This window comes from Cricetulus griseus, chromosome 2, assembly GCF_003668045.3.
Source record: "Cricetulus griseus strain 17A/GY chromosome 2, alternate assembly CriGri-PICRH-1.0, whole genome shotgun sequence".
Lineage (NCBI taxonomy): Eukaryota > Metazoa > Chordata > Mammalia > Rodentia > Cricetidae > Cricetulus > Cricetulus griseus.
In genome coordinates, this window is record NC_048595.1 from 36,061,471 (window position 1) to 36,082,975 (window position 21,505).

A 21,505-nucleotide genomic window follows, 5' to 3' on the forward strand; every position below is an offset into this window, starting at 1 on the left:
GACGAAGGCCGTGCATGGCGGTGTGTCCCTTAATCCCAGAAGCTTGTGAAGCAGTGCTCGACAGACCTCTGTAAGCTCTAGGCTACTGTCATTTACACAAAGTTCTAAGAGCACCGACTGCTCTTCCAGAGGTCCTGAGTTCAACTCCCAGCAACCACATTGTGGCTCACAACCATCCGTAATGAGATCTGGTGCCCTCTTCTGGTGTGCAGATGCACATGGAAGCAGAATGTTGTATACATAATAAATAAATAAAAATCTTAAAAAAAAAAAAAACAGTAGGAGAGAGGCTGGTGTTGAAACGGCTCAGTGGGTATGCTGGTTACTTTTATTAGCTTGGCACAAGGTAGGGCCATCTCAGAAGAGAAAACCTCGTTGAGAAGATGCCTTCATCAAACTGACCTGCAGAAAAGTATGTGGGACATTTTCTGGATCAATAAGTGATATGAAAGGGCCCAGCCCACTGCAAGTGGTACCACCCCTGAGAAGGAAAGTGAGTAAACCTTGGGGAGCAAGTCACAAAGCAGCATTCCTCCATGGTTTCTGCTTCAGGTTCTGCTCTGACTTCCTTCATGATGGACTGCACCTGTGAGATGAAACAAACTCTTCCTTCCCAAGTTGCTTCTGTTCATGCTGTTTATCACAGCAACAGAAAGCAAACTGAGAGTGGGTAAAAAGGCCCCGATAATCAGACCGTGCAGGTTCTAAAGGACTCCACAAAGTTGTCCTCTGACCTGCACCAGTGTGCAGTGACACTATTATCCTTACATTTAAAAGACAAGCATGCTCTCAAATCAATAATCTAATTGGATAACTTAAGAAACTAGGAAAAAAGAAAAAAGGAAACAAAATGCAAAGCTAGCAGATGGAAGGAAACAACAAAGATTAGAGGAGAAATAACCGGCAAAACAACACCCTGTGATGCCAGCACTTGTGGTATTTGTGAGTGTGAGGCCAGTCTGGTTCTAGTACAGCCCAGGCTACACAGAGAAACCCTGTCTCAAAAACAAAACAACACAACATCAAAGAGACTCAAAGAAGGATCATTACTATCAACTTCATAAAATAAATAGGAATAAAAATTTCAAAGCAGAAACCCTCAGGCTGGAAAGAAGGCTGAGTGGCTAGGAGCATCCATTGTTCTTGAAGAAGAGCCACCTCTGATTTCTACCACCCACATGGTGGCTCACAACCATCTGTAACTCCAGTTCTGATGGCCTCTTCTGGGTTCCATGGACACCAGGCATGCACATGGTGCACAGACAAACACACAAGCAAAACACTCATACACATTTAATAAGTTGTCTTAAAAAGCATAAAATCGGTCGGGTGAGATGGCACAAGCCTTTAATCCCAGAGGCAAGTGGATCTCTGAGTTTGAGGTCAGCCTGATTTACAGAGTAAGTTCCATGCCAGCCTAGGCTACACAGAGAAACCCTGGGGATGGGGTATGGGGGAGAGGCGCTTCCTTTTTCCTTCCTATTCTTTTCTTTTACTAGAAATATGGTGGTGCCTGCTCATGTGAGATAAGGAGAGCATACAACAGAAAAATCCAAGAATCATGATGACAGTAGAGCTACTGAAACAGCCCTGTACTGTGCATATGGACAAAAATTAATTTCTATCTCAAGAATTTGTCATTTTGTTTATTTCCTTAATTTACAACTATTTATTCAATATTACCTAATTAAAAAAAAAAACAAAACTGGAGCCGGGTGGTGGTGGTACATGCCTTTAGTCCCAGCACTCAGGAGGCAGAGGCAGGCAGATCTCTGTGAGTTCGAGACCACCTGGTCTACAAGAGCTAGTTCCAGGGCAGCATCCAAAGCCACAGAGAAACCTATCCTCAAATACCAAAATAAATAAATAAATAAATAATTGGGCAGGTTCCCATGAGTCCCAGATAAGCTTTGGGCTGGCTACACAGCTGAGGGTGACCTTCAATTTCTGATCCTCCAGCTTCCAACTCCCCAGTGCCAGTGATTAAAGGCTTGTACCACCACATCCAGCTTTATGTGATGAAAGGATCAAACCTGATTGACAAACAATATGCACTCCACCAGTTAAACCACATTCCTAGACCACTAGTTAATACTAATAAAAAATTGTATTTTTAACAACAATAACAAAAAAGGTTTGAACGGGAGTATATTTGTATCAACCAAAATCTCAAAAGACAGTTAAGATATGAAGACAGCAGAAGATCACCCAGTCAACCACTCAGAATCTGATGAGCCATAACTCTGCACAAAGCCCATCCCCAAACAACAGTTCTCACCTGAGATGTCCTGGTGTACTCTTCATACAGCCTGTCATATTCTTTACTCTTCTCCTGATACTGAGAGTGGAACTCCTGCAAGTTTTTACCTACTGCATCAATGTTATCTTCTTTTACCAACTGATCCTACACAGGCAGACAAAAACAAAATGAAGCAATATTATTAATTCTACCATGTTTGTCCAAGTCTATTTACATTCAAATTATATTTCAACTTTAGAAGTCACTGTTTTAATAGCAAGCACCAAAAACACTTTGTTTGGTTTTGTGAGGATTTTGTTTTGTTCAGTTTCTTGAGACAGGGTCTCAGTATGCAGACCAGGCTGGCCTGGAACTCATAGCAATCCTCACCTCCCTAGTGCTGGGATTAAAGGTACGCATCACCAACCTGGCAAGAAAAACACTTTTCAGTAACACTAAGACCAGATTTTTTTTTTTTTTTTTTTTTTTTTTTTTGGTTTTTCGAGACAGGGTTTCTCTGTGTAGCTTTGGAACCTATTCTGGCACTTGCTCTGGAGACCAGGCTGGCCTCAAACTCACAGAGATCCGCTTGCCTCTGCTTCCCGAGTGCTGGGATTAAAGGTGTGCACCACCAACACCCAGCGTAAGACCAGATTTTAAGTTAGGTAAAAATAATGTTATTTTAAAAAATATTTATTAAGCCAGGCATTGGTGGCACATGCCTTTAATCCCAACACTCAGGAGGCAAAGGCAGGCGGATCTCTGAGTTCAAGAGATCTTGCCTGGTCTACAGAGCAAGTTCTAGGACAGGCTCCAAAGCAGTACAGAGAAAACCTGTCTCAAAAGAAAAATTAAAAAAATCAATTAAAAATATTTATTAAGAAATATGGGGCTAGAGAAATTACTCAGTGCTTAAGAGCACTGACTACTCTTCCAGAGAACCTGGGTGTGATTCTCACCACCCACATGGTAGCTCACAACCATCTGTAACTCCAGTCCCAGGAGATTCAATGCCCTCCTCTGGCCTCAGTGAGCACCATGCACATATATAAATGCACAGACATACAGTCAGGCAAAAACATAAAGTAAAATATAATAAAATTTTTAAGAAGAAATAGGACCAGAGGGATTAGAGAGATGGCTCAGTGGTTGGGAGCATCTTGCTGCTCTTCAGAGGTCCCAAGTTCATTCCCAGCACTCACCTCCAGCAGTTTACAACTGCCTGTAACTCCAACTCTAGGGGTTGCCATGTCATGTCTTCTAGCCTTTTCAGGCATAGGCACATAGGCACAGGCAGGCACACACACACTTTTTTAAAATTAAGGAAGGAGGGAGGGAGGATGGGAAGGCAGGCAGGCAGGAAGAGGGTTGAAGAGATAGCTCAGCTTGTTAAACATGAAGACCTAAATCTGATACTCAGCTCATAAGTATAAAGTGAGGTTTGTTGCCACATGCTTAAATTCCACTACTAGAAATGGGTAGATCCCTGGGGTTCAAGGTTATCCAGCCTGGGCTAATCAGTAAACCCAGGTTCCAATGAGAGACCCTGACTCAAAATAAAAAGGTAGATTGCTCCTGAGGACTAACACCCAAGGAAGACCTCTACATAAACCCTCCCTGTTGTGGAATATTAATTGAAAATGTGTTACATTCGTTTATGCTGTGGAATATTTGTTTAATGATGCAAAGATGTGTTGCATTCTTTTATGTTGCATTTGTCGAACTCTGTGAAGCTGTGTTACTTTGCCTGTCTAAAACACCTGATTGGTCTAATAAAGAGCCAAATGGCCAATAGCAAGGCAGGAGATGGATAGGTGGGGCTGTCAGGCAGAGAGAATAAATAGAAGGAGAAAAAAGAGGAGGAGTGAAAAAAAAGAGGAGCCAGAATCTTTTAAAAACTTATTTTAGTAAGGAGGATGCCAGGAGCCAGCCACACAGCCAGACATGGAGTAAGAAATAAAAAAAGGTATACAGAACATAGAAAGGTACAATCCTAGAGGCAAAAGGTAGATGGGATCATTTAAGTTAAGAAAAGCTGGCTAGAAATAATCCAAGCTAAGGCCAGGCATTCATAAGTAAGAATAAGACTCTTTGTATTTATTTGAGAGCTGGGTGGTAGGCCCCCAAAGAGAAAAAAAAAGAAAAAAAGAAAAACTACAGAAGGAAAGAAGGAAGGACCACATATTTCCTAAGTAGCATTTTAGGTATTTTAGTTTTTTTGGTTTTGGTTTTTGAAGCAGGGTTTCATGTAGGTAGGCTGGCTTTGAAATCACTATGCAGTTAATGTCCACCTTGAAGTTCTGATCTTCCTGCTCCCAGTCTCCTGAGTTCTAGGATTGTAGGTTTTACTGTCATACCTCACGTACGTGTGTGTGTGTGTGTGTGTGTGTGTGTGTGTGTGTGTGTGTGTGTGTGTGTGTGTGTGTGTGTCTATGAGAGAGAGAGACAGAGAGAGAGAGATTCACACAGTCCTGGCTGGCCTGGGACTCGCAGAGATCCGCCTGCCTCTGCTGTGACTAAAGACAAGCACCACCACACTCAGGATTAACTAGGAAAATAAATATAACCCAGACTTCTTTTTAACCAGTGAGCCTGATAAATAGAATAAAATTATATAAAATAACGATATGAGAATGCCTATGGTCATACCTGTTGGTATCTGGATACTGGGTACATCAGCTTCACATCGAGTTTGGGATTGTACTGAGCAAGAGATTCATGGTGATAATGGTTAATGAGTTCCACCACAGAATTAAATGTCAGGGGATCAGAAAAGCCGTATTTACCATCCCGATGATAGATCTTTATTAACTTATTATTTCCTCCCTTCCTGTGAACAACAAAAAAATAACTGTAGCATTTTTCCCAGATTTCTCTTAAAACACTACCTTTATATAGAGATACAAAAATTTAGTTACATCAAATAAATGTACTACTATGTTAATAAGGTTAGAGGTGGTAAAACAGCATGCATTAACAATGTGTTTGCAAGTATATATTCATTTTGATGTTATTGTTTTTACAAGACGGGATTTCTCCGTGTAGCCCTGGCTGTCCTAGAACTCACTCTGTAGACCAGTGTGGCCTTGAACTCACAGAGATCCGCCTGCCTCTGCCTCCTGAGTGCTGGGATTAAAAGTGCACACTATCATTGCCTGGCATATATTATTTCCTTACCTATTTTTCCTTCTCCTCTTCATTCCCGCCCCACCCCCACCCCAGCTTTGTTTTGTTGTATGTCTTGAGACAAACCCTCTTTGTAGCCATGGCTGTATTGAACTTGCTCTGTAATCAGATTTCTTTTGAACAGCAGAGATCTGCATGCCTCTGCCTCCCAAGTGCAAGGGCATCACACTTGGCACATTTCTTTATTTTGTTTTTTCCTATTTGTTTTGTTCATAAAATATCTTAGTTATTAAAAAAGAACACATCTAGGTTAAACGTGATAGTGCACACCTCTAATCCCAGGCCTGTGTGTTCCAGGCCACCCTGATCTAAACAGTGAGTTCCAGGACAGCCAGGGCTATATAGAGAGACCCTATCTCAAAAACAAAACCAAACAAAAAACTCAAATGTATAAAGCATTCAATATCAACAAACTTAGCCCAAAACATTAACTTAAAAATAACTAAAACATAAGTAAATAATTTTGGTTATTTTGTAAATTATTTTTTAAAAATTGTCATGGAAAAAAAAGGCAACCTCATGAGGACAGCTCTATCTGAGCAATAGCAGAAGCCAGCTCGCTATAAAAGGAATTATAAACATTTGTCTCAATATCATCTCCAAAACACTCAAGGTTTTACTACAGATATAATTTGATGCTTAAGTGATAAGATGCACTTTGAAGGAGGATCACAAGTGTGAAGCCAATATGTCTGGGCTTCAAGGCAAGACCTTGCCCCAGAAAAAGAAAATCAAAGAGAAGAAAATAAAAAAGGGAGAAATAAGAAAGAAGAAAAAAAGAATTTCTAAATAAAATTAAAATTACAATTTTTATTAAATATTTATTTATTATTTATTTATTAAATATTTAAACATTAAATATTTATTTATTTATAATGTATACACTGTTCTGGCATGTGGGCATGAGCAATCATGTGGTTGTGGGGAATTGAACTCATGATCTCTGGAAGAGCTTCCAGTGCGCTTAACCTCTGAGCCATCTCTCCAGTCCCAAAACAGCAGAAGTATAATCTAAACCCTTATCCAGTTGATTCGTTGTATAACAGCAAAATACTGTGCTATTATCATTCTTAATGTTGTGCATTTATTATATATGACAAATGATACACTGGGATTTGTGAAAGACTAAACAAGATAGGTCTGAATCTATGGACTGGTTAAAACTCAAATTACACAAGGCCTAGGTCAGTATTTAGATGGATGATGAACTATTCCTATAAAATGCACATTAGAAGAACCACCTAATTGTTTGTGATTACTATAGGTGTACAAACACACATATACCAAAAATAAATCCAAGATGGTCTCTCTTAAAATTCATTCAAATTAATGTGCTGAACACCTGAAGGGGATATGAGGTCCCTGCACTCACAGCTAAACACTAGGGAAACAAGGAATGTTAAGCACAGCGTTATGTCAACGCCATAGTGACAATGGAGTAAACCTCTGAAACTGTAAGCAAGTCCCAATTACATGTTTTCTTTTATAAGAGTTGCTGTGATCAGGGCTGAAGAGATAGCTCAGAGGTTAAGAGCACTGGCTGTTCTTCCAGAAGTCCTGAGTTCAGTTCCCAGCAACCACATGGTGGCTCACTGCCATCTACAGTTAGATCTGGTGCCCTTTTCTGGTGGGCAGGAATGTTTGCAGGCAGAACATTTATATATAAAATAAATAAATCTTTTTTTTTAAAAAAGTTGCGATCATGGTGTCTCTTCACAGCAACAGAACACCAACTAAGACACCTGGTAATCTTTGCCATCTGTAGTGTCAGTCTTTTTTTTTTTTTTAATTTGTTAATTTATGTATATGAGTGCTCTGTCTGCAAGTTTGTCTGCACAGCATAACAGGGCATCAGACTCCATTACAGAGAGCTGTGAGCCACCCTGTGGTTGTTGGGAACTGAACTCAGAACCTCTGGAAGAGTAGCCAGTGTTCTTAACTGCTGAGCCATCTCTCCAGCCCCTTGTAGGGTCTCTTAACCTGAATTCCCCAGACTATAATGTTTGTTTATCCTCCCTAGATGGTGAGCATCGCTTCTCAGTCAATAAAACCCATCCTTATGAGAGAAGTCACCTGTACTTTACAACAGCCTAGGTAACTTCTGTGTCATCTTAGGGCCAGGCCACTCCTGACTCCCACAGGCATTGTGTTTACCTCAGTCGTTCTCCCTGGACTCTTATCTTGAGCATTGTTTCTGAGTCAATGGACCTCATCACTTGGAAGAGGACTTATGCAAAGAGTTTCAACGTAAACATGTCTTAAGTTTGTTGTACACACAGAATTGAGTTAATTATCATCAAGAAACTTTTTTTCCCAAATTTGTGCTGTGCTTAAATATGTCTAAAATAAACTGCCCAGGGTCAGACTCTAAAAGTTTGAACCAACACTGGCTAACTAAGTCAGGCTGAACCAGATTTCCTTCCTGCTTTGGTTACTGGGCCTGCCCTTTGTTTACAGACCCCACAAACCCCAGGAACTACACAAAGTGCTATGGACACAATGACAAACAAGTCGTATATAGTTCATACTCTCACAGAACTCCAAAGACCTTATGTATATTTCACAGGTCTGAGGTTTGGGGAGGGAGAGGGTTGCATTCTGATTTTGGGGTTGTGGGGATTTTTGTTGTTTGGGTTTTGGCTTTTTGAGACGGGGTTTTACATCATCACCCAGGTTTGCCTAAAATTGCCATGTAGATGAAGCTGGCCTCAAAATTGTGGTTAATCCTCTTGCCTCAGGACAAAAACAGAAGGGTTGTAGACATGACTCTCAAGTGTGGGCCCTTGCCACCAATACTGATAATATCAACTCAATCCACAGAACCTACTTAGAAGAAAAATGCCAGACCCAGAAGTTGCCTTGTGACCTCCACAAGCACACCTGAAGACAAAAAACAGACAGACAGACAGACAGACAGACAGACAGACAGACAGACACACACACACACACACACACACACACACACACACACACTTACTTTAAAAAGTAAAATTGCAAATAAAGTTCCAGACTACATAGTGTTACCATCTACCTTCTTTAAAAAAAGAAAGAGGAAAAAAAAAAAAAAACAGTAAGGAGGCCAGTGATTCTGGGGCTGAATGATCAAGAAAGAAGAATAAGCACTGTAAGAGGAGATATCAGATCATGAAACAGCTTACAGACTATAAGGCTTTAATTTTTTAAAAAGACTTACTATTTTTAATTGTATGTGTGTGCCTCAAGCTTGCGGGTGTCTGATGAGGCCAAAGGCTTCAGATCCTCTGGAACTAGATTTACAGAAGGTTGTGGGCTGCCAGCAGGAGGTGCAGGGGACAGAACTCAGGTCCTCTGCTCCATTTCAAGAAACCCACAACCACCTTAACTCCAGCTCCAGATCAATTGCCTCTTCTGGCATCCACAAACACCTGTACTCACATGAACTTACCCAAACAAAAGCACACAATTAAATCTTTTTTGAAAATGACATTTCAAAATAAGGTTTTCAAAATGAAATTATCAACAGATCCAATAAGCACTGGGTTTGGCAAAGTAAGACCTTGAATGAAATCTTTAAAAAGGTGTTAGCTAGTGATAAGTACATAAATCTAACTAAATGAACTAAAGATAAGGCCAAGTTTGGCGGCACACACCTTTGATCACAGCAGAAATGGGATCTCTGAGTTTTCGGTCAGTCTGGTCTACAAAGAAAGTTTCAGGGGGCTGGAGAGATGGCTCAGAGGTTAAGAGCACCGACTGCTCTTCCAGAGGTCCTGAGTTCAATTCCCAGCAACCACATGGTGGCTCACAACCATCCATTATGAGATCTGGTGCCCTCTTCTGGTGTGCAGATATACATGAAAGCAGAATGTTGTATACATAATAAATAAAATCTTAAAAAAAAAAATAAGTTTCAGGTCAGCCAAACTACTCAGTGAGATCCAGTTTTGTTTCCTGTTTGTTTTGTTTTTGTTCATTTGTTTTGCTTTTATTTTAATTTTATTTTTTTAAAGATTTATTTATTTATTATGTATACAGTGCATGCCAGAAGAGGGCATCAGATCATATTACAGATGGTTGTGAGCTACCACGTGGTTGCGGGGAATTGAACTCAGGACCTCTGGAAGAGCAGTCAGTGCTCTTAACCCCTGAGCCATCTCTCCAGCCCTTGTTTTTATTGTATTTATTATTATTACTTTTTTTGTTTTTTGTTTTTTGTTTTTTTTGAGAAAGGGTTTCCCTGATGTAGCTCTGGAGCCTGTCCTGGAACTCTCCCTGTAGACCAGGCTGGTCTCGAACTCACAGAGATCCGCCTGCCTCTGCCTCCCGAGTGCTGGGATTAAAGATGTGTGCCACCAACGCCCGGCTTTATTTTTTTAAAGGAAGAGGAGGAAAAGGAGGAAAGAAAAAAGACAGGATAGTTACTTGGGAAAGTGGAGGATGGGACAATAATAGGGAACTGAACCTAGGGCTTTGTTCACCAGAAACAAGTACTCTACCTCTGAGCTGTAGTCCTAAAATTTAGACAAGATAATCCATAGAATGATGGACATCAGTGGGTTACAAGGGTGGATAAGAGCCATTCCACAAATAGAAATGTAGACCCAGACTGAAACAACCATTCACCAGACTTAGAGGAAAGCAAAGTGTTCACCCTAGAGGACAAATACTGATAGCTATGGCAGTAAGAGTATGAGGAAGTTCTTATGTGCATACATCCCCAGTGAAACAGGAGTAAGTTCTTTAGCTAAAGGGGAGAATTGCAGATCTGGAAATAAAGAACATGCAGGTTTTCATCTAGAAAACTGGAGGATAATGAGATTGTGGAATTCAGAAATGAAGCTGGATGCTTCCTAAGATCCATTTAAGGCAGCAGTCAAGAAGCAGAAGCAAAGACCCACAGCTGAGCACTGAGCCAAGCTCCTGGAATCCAGCTGTAGAGAGGGAGGAGTGATGAGCAAAGGGGTCAAGACCAGGCTGGGGAAACCCACAGAAACAGCTGACCTGAGCAAAGGGAGGGCATGGACCCCAGTCTGACAGCTGGGGAACCAGCATAGGACCAAACTAGGCCCCCTGAACGTGGGTGTCAGTTAGGAGACCTGGGCAGTCTACAGGGCCTCTGACAGTGGAACCAGGATGTATCCCTAGTGTACAGACTTTGGGAGCGCATTCCCTATGGAGGGATACTCTCTCAGCCTAGATACATAGGCCCTGCCCCAAATGATGTGACAGACTTTGATGACGAAGGCCTCACCCTCCCTGGGGAGTGGATGGGGGTGGAATGGGAGGTTGGTGGGGGGAATGGGAGGAAGGGAGGGAGAGGGAACTGGGATTCGTATGTAAAATAAGATTGTGAAATCAAAGTGTTTTTTGGCTTTTTCTCCATGTTCAACATCTCAAGTAAAGGGAAGTAGGTAACAAGTTGATATTGACATTTTAAAAATTGTATTTTTACAGAGATCATTATAATAACGGACCATGGACTCTAAGCAGAGCAGTAGAGAAATGAAGACACATCTTCATGAATTTTTAGTTATGTCTCTCTCCCTTAGTTTAATCTTAAACCAAGGAATAGTAATATTCCTCTTTGTATCCTAGCACCTGGTCAATACCAGGCATACAATAAATTCTAGACATTTTTAATTACATAGTATCCTTTTTTTTTTGGAGGTGGGGAAGGGTTTATTTAAGCTTATACTTCCAGGTAACAGTTCATCACTGAGGGAAGTCAGGACAAGAACTCAAACAGGGCAGGAACCTGGAGGCAGGAGCCGATGCAGAGGCCATGGAGGGGAGCTGCTTATTGTTTTGTTCTCCATGGCTTGCTCAGCCTGCTTTATATAGTACCCAGGACCACCAGCCCAGCGGTGGCTCCACCCATGGTGAACTGGCCCCTCCTACATTAATCATCAATCAAGAATATGTACTGCATGCTTGCCCACAGGCCATCCTGGTGGGGATACTTTTTCTTTTTTCTTTTTTTTAATAGACCATCTGGGTACTAAGTTTATACAGTTGTTTTATGTTTGTCTTTTAAAATATATCATTATTGGAGGAATGGTCTCTGAAGATTGAACTTAAGCTGCTAGGCTTTGCACAACAAGTGCCTTTAACTACTGAGTCATCCCACCAACCCCAGCTAAACCTGGGCTAAGGACCTGAAAGCTTCTTCACTGCTATTCTCTACATCCAGTTTCACTTTCATCTCTTGCATGGAAGGATCACCAGTAACTTTCACCAAATCCAGGCTCTGTCTCCTTGGCCCCAGTCCTTCCTTCTCTTCCGGCTCTTTCTTTCCTTTTCTGTATATGAGGGGGTGTTGTTCTGAGAAGGGTCTCAGGTAGCCAGGCTGCCAGCTAACTCTACTAGCCAAGAATAGCTTAACTCTAAACTGTCCTGTTCCCACCTCCAGTTTTGGAGATGCAATTTAGGGATTCATGTGTGTAGACAAGCACTCTACCATCTAAGAAGAATACCAGCTCCTTTCTTCCTTTAGAAAGAAAATGTATTATCTTCATGTATCACATTGTTTATGGAGGTCATGGGACAATGTTCAGGAGTGGTTCTTTCCTTCCACCCTGAGGCTCCCAGAGTTGAACAAGTTCATCAGGCTTGGCAGCAAACACCCAGTAAGCCATCTCCCCAGTCACCAGCTTCTTGTTGCTGCTGCTGTTGCTTTTATTTCATGACAGCTTCTCATTGTGCAGCCCTAGCTGGTCTGGAACTCACTATGTACGTCAGGCTGGCCTCAAACTCAGTTTTTATTTGAACTCTTGTTCAATACAGCTTTCTTACTTCCTTTGTCTTTACCTGCCTAAGTGGTCCATTAGGCAAAACTTGTTGGGTTTTTTGGTTTGTTCTTCGAGACAGGGTTTCTCTGTGTAGCTTTGGAGGGTGTCCTGGAACTTGCTCTATAAAGCAGGCTGGCTTCAAACTCATAGAGATCTGCCTGCCTCTGCCTCTGCCTCCCAAGTGCTGGGATTAAAGGCATGCGCCACCAATGCCAGGCTTGTTTTGTTTTGTTATTCTGGCAGCACTGGAGATGGAACCTAGGGCCCCCATTCATATTAAGCAAGCACTCCAGCACTAAGCTGTATGTCCATCCTATTTTAATTTTTTTAATGTGCATGTATATCTGTGCATCATGTGCTTCCCTGGTGCTCATACACGTCAGAAGAGAATACCAGATACTTTGGAACTGGAGTTACACATAGTTGTAAGCTGCCATGTGCATGATGGGAACTGAACTCAGGCCCTCTGGAAGAATAGCCAGCACTCTTCCTTCCACCCTTCACTTTTTTTTTGAGATAGTAAGTTACCCAGGTAAGGTTGAATTTATAATCCTCCTGACTTTGCCTCCTGGGTGGGAGTTACAACATACAAAAGATTTAACTTGTTAGATGACCTGTGTAATTAAATATAACTGAGATTAAGTAGTTATTAAACTTAATTAAGCCCATCATTTGTCTGCCTAGCAAAACCAACAAAGGGACAGTTCAAATGCCGTTTCCTCTGAGAAAGTTTCCTTGTCCTCTCATTTAATCTATCCTCTATTCAAATATTTACTGAAAACCAGCTATTTGCCAATCTTTTCTAGATGGATGGAAACCTTAAAGCATCCTTGCCAACATCTATCAACTAATGAATAAATATATGCATACAACAGAATATTATTCAGCCTTATTGGTAATACAATTCAAACCCATGCTATAACATATATGAACCTTAAAGATGTTAAACTGAAGAATGATAAGCAAGACACAGAAGGATAAATACTGTATTATCCTATTTATGAGGCCCCTGAAATAATAAAATTTAGAGACAGAAAGTAGAATAGTTACAGGGGTTAAAAAGAAGGAGTTGAGCATGGTGGCACACATCTTTACTCTAAATACTTGGAAGGCAGAGCAGGCAGATGCCAGTCTAGTCTACATAGCAAGTTCTGGTACAGCCAGGGGTATTTAGAGAGATCTTGTCTCAAAACAAACAAACCAAAGAAAAACAAAGAGAAAGAGAACAAGAACGAGGAAGAGGAAGAAAGATGGGGAAATTGGATGAACTCTAATGAAACAATTAAGATACAGGGAATGTTTATTTCTCCTACTCCACAATTACACACTTAGATTATAAACTATTCAGGGTAAACCCATGCAATATTCTCAATCCTAGAAACAATACCCCATGCAAAGATAATCTTGTAAATTTTATTACTGCCCAACAATAAAATGAACTGCCTCTAAAGAATATCACAGGCCCCCTTTTTGAGCAATGCTATTCAAGGAATTCCTACACCTAGAGAATCCCATGTAAACTAGGAAATATTGATAATACCTTTAATTTTTGAAAAAAATTATTTTATTATTAAAGCCAGGTATTAAAGCACACCTTTAATCCCAGCACTCAGGAGGCAGAGGCAGGCAAGTCTCTTGAGACTGGTTTGATCTACAAAATGAGTTCCAGAACAGCCAGGGCTGTTACATAGAAAAACATTGTCTCAAAAAACAAAACAATTGGGGACTGGAGAGATGGCTCAGAGGTTAAGAGCACCAGCTGCTCTTCCAGAGCTCCTGAGTTCAATTCCCAGCAACCACTTGGTGGCTCACAACCATCCAGTTATGAGATCTGGTGCCTTCTGGTGTGTAGATATACATGGAAACAGAATGTTGTATACATAATAAATAAATAAAATCTAAAAAAAAACCTATTATGTGTATACAAGTGTTTTGCTTATATGTTTATATGTACACCCAAGGCATGAATGGTACCTCCTACAACTGAAACCTCAGAGGGTTGGTTGTGAGCTGCCCATCTGGGTGCTGGGAATTGAACCCAGGTCTTCTGCAGCAGTGTTCCTAACCACTGACCCAACTCTCCAACCTAATTCTTTTTAGCATCAAATCCTAAAGGTGGACCTAGACTAGGAAGTACTGCTTTATTCCTAAAGAATACTAAAACTGAGTGCATGGTTATGTAACATTTACAGGCTTTACTTTTAAGCACAATTTTAGTTAGATATGAGTAAGAATTTGGGGATAAAATAGCATCTCAGTGAGATTAAAAACATTTTCTAACCAGGCGAGGTGGCACATGCCTTAAATCCCAGCACCTGGGAGGCAGGGGCAGGTGGGTCTCTAAGTTCAAAGCCAGCCTGATCTATAGAGCAAGTTCCAGAACAGCCAGGACTACACGGAGAAATCCTGTCTTAGGGAGAAGAAAAAGAAAAATTTTAGAGGTCCAGTGAGATGGCGAAGTGGGTAAAGGCATTTACTGTACAAACCTGGAAACAAGGTTTGTTTCACAGTACCCAATTAAAGGTGGAGAAAGAACCCACAAGTTGTCCTTCGACTTCCACAGGTGTGCTATGGCAGATGTGCCCACACACATGCCTCACACACACCTTTAATCCTTTAATTCTAGCACAGGGAGGTAGAGGCAGGAGGCTCTCTTGAGGTCAAGGCCAGTTTCGTCTACATAATGAGTTCTAATTTAGCCAGAGCTACACAGTAAGTAAGGCTCTGCCTCAATAAATAACAGCTGGGGATATAGTGGTAGAGTGCTTGCCTAGTATATATGAAGCCTTTATGAATGAGGGAATGAATTAATCACTAATATTAGACAAACAAATCACTAAACTTTATTATAATTGGGTGAGTTTAATTTTTACTTAAATTATGCATATGTTATGGAGGTCAGAAGAGGGTATCAGATCTTCTGGAGCTGCAGTTACAGGCACTTGTGGGCCACCTAATGTGGGTACAAAGAACCACCAAAATCAGGGCCTCAAGAGCAATATATATATGCTCTTAAATACTGAGCCAGCTCTCCAGCCCCCAACTATGTGACTCTAATGATTAAAAATAAATGTTGAAATATCTAACAAAGTTTCTCTTAGCCTGTTTTTAATATATGTCCCATCTTTATAAGTATAAAATTTCATATTTCTAGCATTTATAAAACACTAATCTATCTACATGAAAGGCACAACACATGCTGAGAGCTGTTTTATTGTCTACATATCCTAAACTGTCAAAATTATGCTGAATTCTACTTCCTAGACCCCACATTAGGAAAAAAATAGAGTTTTTTAGACAGGCTCATTAATAACCTTGAGCTATACCCATGACATTTACTTCATTAATGAAGTAAGAGAATGAGATAATATATTCCTTATTCCATAACATTTAGGAAATTTTAGCCTTTTTATTTTATTGCTACATACATTTAAAATATTAAAATAAAACAGGTATTATATATTTAAACATTTTTTGTACAGGAAAGGGATTTTAAAGTTAAATGTGAGCTAAACTAAAAATTATATATCTAAATTAAATAAAATATGGAAAATATAAAAAAGATTTACGCAAAATACAGAACTCTATATATACTTATGCTAGGAGGACACTAGCAAAGGCAGGAAAGCACTCACCTAAGAGTCAACGTGTAGTCCCCCTGCAATTTTGTTGAGGCATCACGAACTAAGAAGGTACCATCTGGCATGTCCCGTAATTTGTCATTTACCTCTTCCCTGAGAAGCAAAATTATAGGAAACATTTGAAAAAGAAAAAAATCTTAAGCACTGGTTGTCCTCACATATTATCAAGATCAGCTGGAAGATTACAGATTACAATACCCTCAAGTCTCCAGTGGTCACCTAGGTCCTCTCCATGGAAACGATTTGTTTTCACTTTTGGTATTATGTAATCTAGGGAAAGACTACTCGATGTTTAACTCCTCCAGATTTCAACTGTCTGTACAGATCATGTTTCTACTATGCCTTCAGGGCTTTCTTAGGCAGGTCTGAACATGAGGAGTGTCAAGAAAAACCCACAGCTGTGTGAGAAGGAGGACATTATTTTAAGCAGCAGTGGCAGCTGTTACTGACATTCACACCCTTATCAACACCATGCTCTCTAATTTGAATTCATGTTAACAACAAATTCCTTCTGCAGTTTAGGAATTTCAGAAACATTATTCAGTGGAATGTAGGACATGAAAGATCCTTGAATTCCAGTAGAACATGATTTTAAAGTACAATTTAGATGGCCTTTATGTTGTGAAATATTGTGTAAAGGTGTGTTACATTTGTTTATGCTGCCTTTGTTAATGATGCAAAGATGTGTCAAATTTGTTTATGCTGTATTTGTTTAATTATGTAAAGGTGTGCTGCATTTGTTTCACCTTGTCTGCCTAAGGCATCTGATTGGTCTAATAAAAAGCTGACTGGCCAATAGTCAGGAGACAGACAGGCTCGAGAGAAAAGAAGGAGAAAGAGAGGGACATGCCCAGGGCCAGAACCTATGCCCAGTAGCCAGCCAGCCAGACATGAGAATCAGTGAAAGTAGAACAGAACAGAACAGACGAACGAATGAAAGAAGGAGGGAGGGAGGGAGGGAGGGAGGGAGGAGGGAGGGAAGGAAGGAAGGAAGGAAGGAAGGAAGGAACCTTGAGGCAAAACATAGATGAAGAGAAACAGGTTAAGATGTAAGAGCCAGTGGGACAGGTGTAAGATAAGGCCTAGCATTCATAACTAATAAGTGTCCGTGTCAGGATTTGGGAGCCGGCTTATGGTATATTACGGTACTCCAGCATCAAATTGCAGCCTGCTTTGATATCAACAATCAATGTTTAAAAAAGAAAAGGAAATAAAATAGATATTGGGCATAGTAGTGCAAGTCTTTAAACTGGCCATTCAGGAGGCTGAGGTGGGGGATTAAATCAAGGTCAGCAGGGTCTACAGAACATGCTTCTAGCCAGACTGGACTACACAGTGAGACTCCATCTTTAAAAAAACCAAAACAAACAAACAACCATTAGAGATCCATTAAAGTTTAATGAGAAAGTAAATAAAAGACACAATATAAAAAAAAAAAGTATGAGCCCTAGCAGTCAGCCAGCAGGTAAAAGTCACTCTACCACCACTGCCACCCACTGGACACTGGATCCTACAAGACCCACTCTACTGCCCAAACCCACCAAAACCCATCATTCTCCCCCTGGCCAAACATTCCCCTCCCCTGCAAGATCAACAGCTCCTAGAGGCACAAACACCACCTGCACCAATTGGGAGAAGAGGTGAATGACTGCTCTCCCAGCTAAACTGCCCCAATCCCTAGGCCCTAAACCTGAGGGTACATCCGTCTCCCTACCCATCCCCCTCCCTCTCAGTCCCAGCAGCCAGCCATCAGGTTAAGAGTCCTGCAGGCAGGCTGCTTCACCAACAAGTAAGTAGCTCTGTAACCTACAAGACCACTACACTGTCCAAACCACAAAACCCATCATTCTCCCCATGGCTAACCAACCCCCATCCCCAAGATCAGCAGCCCCTAGAGGTACAAGCACCACCTGCACCAACTGGAAGAAGAGCAGCCTCCCTAGCCCTAACCTTAACCCTAACCTCTAACCTCTAACCTCTAACCTCTAACCCCTAACCCCTAACCTGATGGGGGAAGTACTTCTGTGTATGTTTATCTTATTGATTGTTGAATAAAGCTCTGTTTGGCCAATGAAACAGCAAGTTAGACAGGACTAGGAGTCAAAGAGGATTCTGGGAAATGTAGTAGAGAAATGATGTTCCAGGCAGGAAGTGACATAGCAAGGAGACTCATATTTAAGAAAGGAGAAACAGGAAGTGTTCCCTTTTCTCCTCTGCTCTTGCTCCAGCAGAGCGCCATGTGAGCCACTGGCAAGAGAGGGTGCCAGCAGAAGGCATCCTCTATAAGATAAGTCTTATAAAATATGTAGATTTATGATAATTAAGACTGAGCTAACAGATGAGAAATCCTAGCAATTGGCCAAGCAGCATTTGAACCTAATACAAGTTTCTGTGTATTAATATGGGCCCAAACTTGGGCGGGCGGGCTGCTGGCGTAAAACGCACACGTGGCGGTGTGGTTCGGCGGCTTTTGGCGGAAAGATTTATGATTAACCCTAACCCCTAGCCCTAGCCCTAACCCTAACCCCATGAACAGCCCTCTCCAGCAACATCAACAGACCCTACAGGCTCCACTCATACCAGCTGGAAGAACAGGCACACCCACATGCACAACCCACACCAGTTAAAGGAATAGACCTCATAGGCACAAGTAAAGCCCACACCAGCCAGAAGAACTGGAGGATATGCTGTGATCTAGGCATCCAAATCCCTACAAAACTCAGGTGAGACAACCCTGCTCGACTTGACAACCTTTGGCCATTCAGGACAAAAGACAATAAAGGAAACAGACAATAAAAGAACAAAAGACCCATTCAACAAAGACATTACAAGAATCAGCATCTGTACCTATAATTATCCCAAACCCAGATGGGTAGACAGCAGTGTAAGAATATATTCAACAACACCAAGAGCAATGTCACAGCACCATTACCTACTGGTTCTACAATAGCAAGACCTGGACATCCCAAGCAGAAGAAAATGACCTTAAAAATAACTTTATGAAGATGATAGAGGCCCTTAAAGAAGAAATGAAAAATCCCCTTAAAGAAATCGAGGAAAAGACAAACAAAAAATTAGAAGAAATCAATAAATCCCTTCAAGAAAAAAACAGGTGAAGGAAACAGTTCAAGATTCGAAAACTGAAATAGAGGCAATAAAGAAAACACAAACTGAGGGAATTCTGCAGATGAAAACCTGGGCAAATGAATAAGAAATACAGATGCATGTATAACCAGCAGAATACAAGAGACAGAAGAGAGAATCCCAAGCATTGAAGATATGATAGAGGAAATAGATTCATTGGTCAAAGAAAATGTTAAATTCAACAAATTCTTAACACACATCCAGGAAATCTGTGACACCATGAAAAGACCAAACCTAAGAATAGGGATAAAAGAAGAACTCCAGCACAAAGGCACAGAAAATAAATTCAACAAAATCATACACAAGAAGCAGGGGCTGGAGAGATGGCTCAGAGGTTAAGAGCACTGACTGTTCTTCCAGAGGTCCTGAGTTCAATTCCCAGCAACCACCTTGAATGAGATCTGGTGCCCTCTGCAGGCAGAAGACTGTACACATAATAAATAAATAAAAACTTTAAGAAAAGATAAAAGAAGCATACAGAACATCAAATAGACTGAGCCAAAAAAAAAAAAAGTTCTCACCATATAATCAGAACATTAAAAATACAAAATAAAGAAAGAATATTAAGAGCTGCAAAGTAAAAAGGCCAAGTAACATATAAAGGCAGACCTATCAGAATTACACCTTACTTCTCAACAGAGATTCTGAAAATCAGAAGGTCCTAGACAAATGTCCAGGACACTAAGAGACTATGGATGCCAGTCCAGACTACCATACTCAGCGAAACTTTCCATCACCACAGATGGAGAAAACCAGATTTAAACAATACTTATCCAAAAATCCAGCCCTACAGGAAGTACTAGAAGGAAAACTCCCAACTCAAAGAAGTTAGCAGCAGGCAGCTGGAGAGATGGGTCAGAGGTTAAGAGCACTGGCTGCTCTTCCACAGGTCCTGAGTTCAATTCCCAGCAACCACGTGGTGGCTCACAACCATATGTAATAACATCTGGTGCCCTCTTCTGGTGTGCAGCGATATATATATACAGGCAGAACACTGTATACATAATAAATAAATCTTAAAAAAAAAAAGTTAGCAGCACCCATGAAAACACAGGCAATAGATAATCCCACACCACCAGCAAATCCCAAAGAAGGGAAACACACATGCATTGCCAACAAGAACAAAACCAAAAAATAACAGGAATTAAAAGTCACTGGACATTAACATCTCTTAGTATCAATGGACTCAATTCACCCATTACAAGACATGTGCTAACAGAACGGATATGAAAACAGGATCCATCCTTCTGCTGCATACAAGAAACATACCTCAACTTAAAAGACAGACATTGAGTCAGAGTAAAGGGTTGGGAAAAAAACTTTTCAAGCAAATGGACCTAAGAAACAAGCTGGTGTAGCTATCCTAATAACTAACATATTAGACTTCAAACTAAAATTAATTAAAAGAGATAAAGAACATTTCATGTTCATCACAGGAAAAAGAATCCATCAAGATGAAGTCTCAATTCTGAACATTTATGTCCCAAATATAAGGGCACCCATATTTGTAAAAGAAACGTTACTAAAGCTTAAATCTTTCATCAAACCCCATACACTAATAGTGGGAGACTTCAACAACCCACTCTCACCAATGGACAGGTCTGCCAGACAGAAACCTAACAGAGAAATAAGGGATCTAACAGATACTATGACTCTAATGGACTTAAGCAATATCACAAAATACAGAAAGCCTATAAACTTATGGAAACTGAACAATGCTCAACTCAATCATCACTGGTCAAGGAAGAAAGAAAGAAAGAAATAAAAGACTTCCTAGAATTCAAAGAAAATCAATGCACAACAAACTCAAACTTACCGGACAGTATGAAAGCAGTGCTAAAAACAAAGTTCATAGCACTAAGTGCCTACATGAAGAATTTGGAGAAATATCACACTAGTGACTTAATAATACACCTGAAAGCTCTAGAACAAAAAGAAGCAAATTCACCCAGGAGGAGTAAACAAAAGGAAATAATCAAACTGAGGGCTGAAATCAATAAAATAGAAACAATGCGAACAATGAAACAAAGAGTTGGTTCTTTGAGAAAAATCAACAAGATAGACAAACCCTTATCCAAACTAACCAAAAGGCAGAGAGAGAATATTCAAATTAATAAAATCAGAAATAAAAAGGGGGACATAACAACAAACACTAAGGAAATCTAGAGAATCATTAGGTCATACTTCAAAAACCTGTACTCCATAAAATTGGAAAATCTAAAAGAAATGGACAATTTTCTGGATATGTACCACATACCAAAATTAAACAAAGACCAGATAAACAATTTAAATAGACCTATAACCCCTAATGAAATAGAAGCAATCATTAAAAGACTCCCAACCAAAAAAAGCCCAGGGCCAGATGGCTTCACACAGAATTCTACCAGAATTTCAAAGAAGAGCTAATACCAATACTCCTCAAATTGTTCCACACAATAGAAACACAAGGAACATTCCCAAACTCTTTTTATGAGGCTACAATTATCCTGATACCCAAACCAAACAAAGATGCAACAAAGAAAGAGAAT

The 21,505-nt window shown here is 40.4% G+C and overlaps 1 protein-coding gene across 2 annotated transcripts in view; it reads right to left on the reverse strand.

Annotated features, from left to right (window-relative positions):
- LOC100774067 (phosphatidylinositol 3-kinase regulatory subunit gamma) overlaps window positions 1-21,505 on the reverse strand; it is a 79,222-nt gene that overhangs the window by 20,355 nt on the left and 37,362 nt on the right. Inside the window, exons 4-6 of one of the 2 annotated variants that reach the window (XM_027402548.2) lie at window positions 15,828-15,926; window positions 4,889-5,069; window positions 2,279-2,404 (exon numbers count right to left, since the gene is read on the reverse strand). In XM_027402548.2, the coding sequence (XP_027258349.1) occupies window positions 2,279-2,404; window positions 4,889-5,069; window positions 15,828-15,926 (406 nt within the window). The remainder of the gene's footprint in view (window positions 1-2,278; window positions 2,405-4,888; window positions 5,070-15,827; window positions 15,927-21,505) is intronic. The other variant, XM_035439695.1, reaches the window with a different exon arrangement.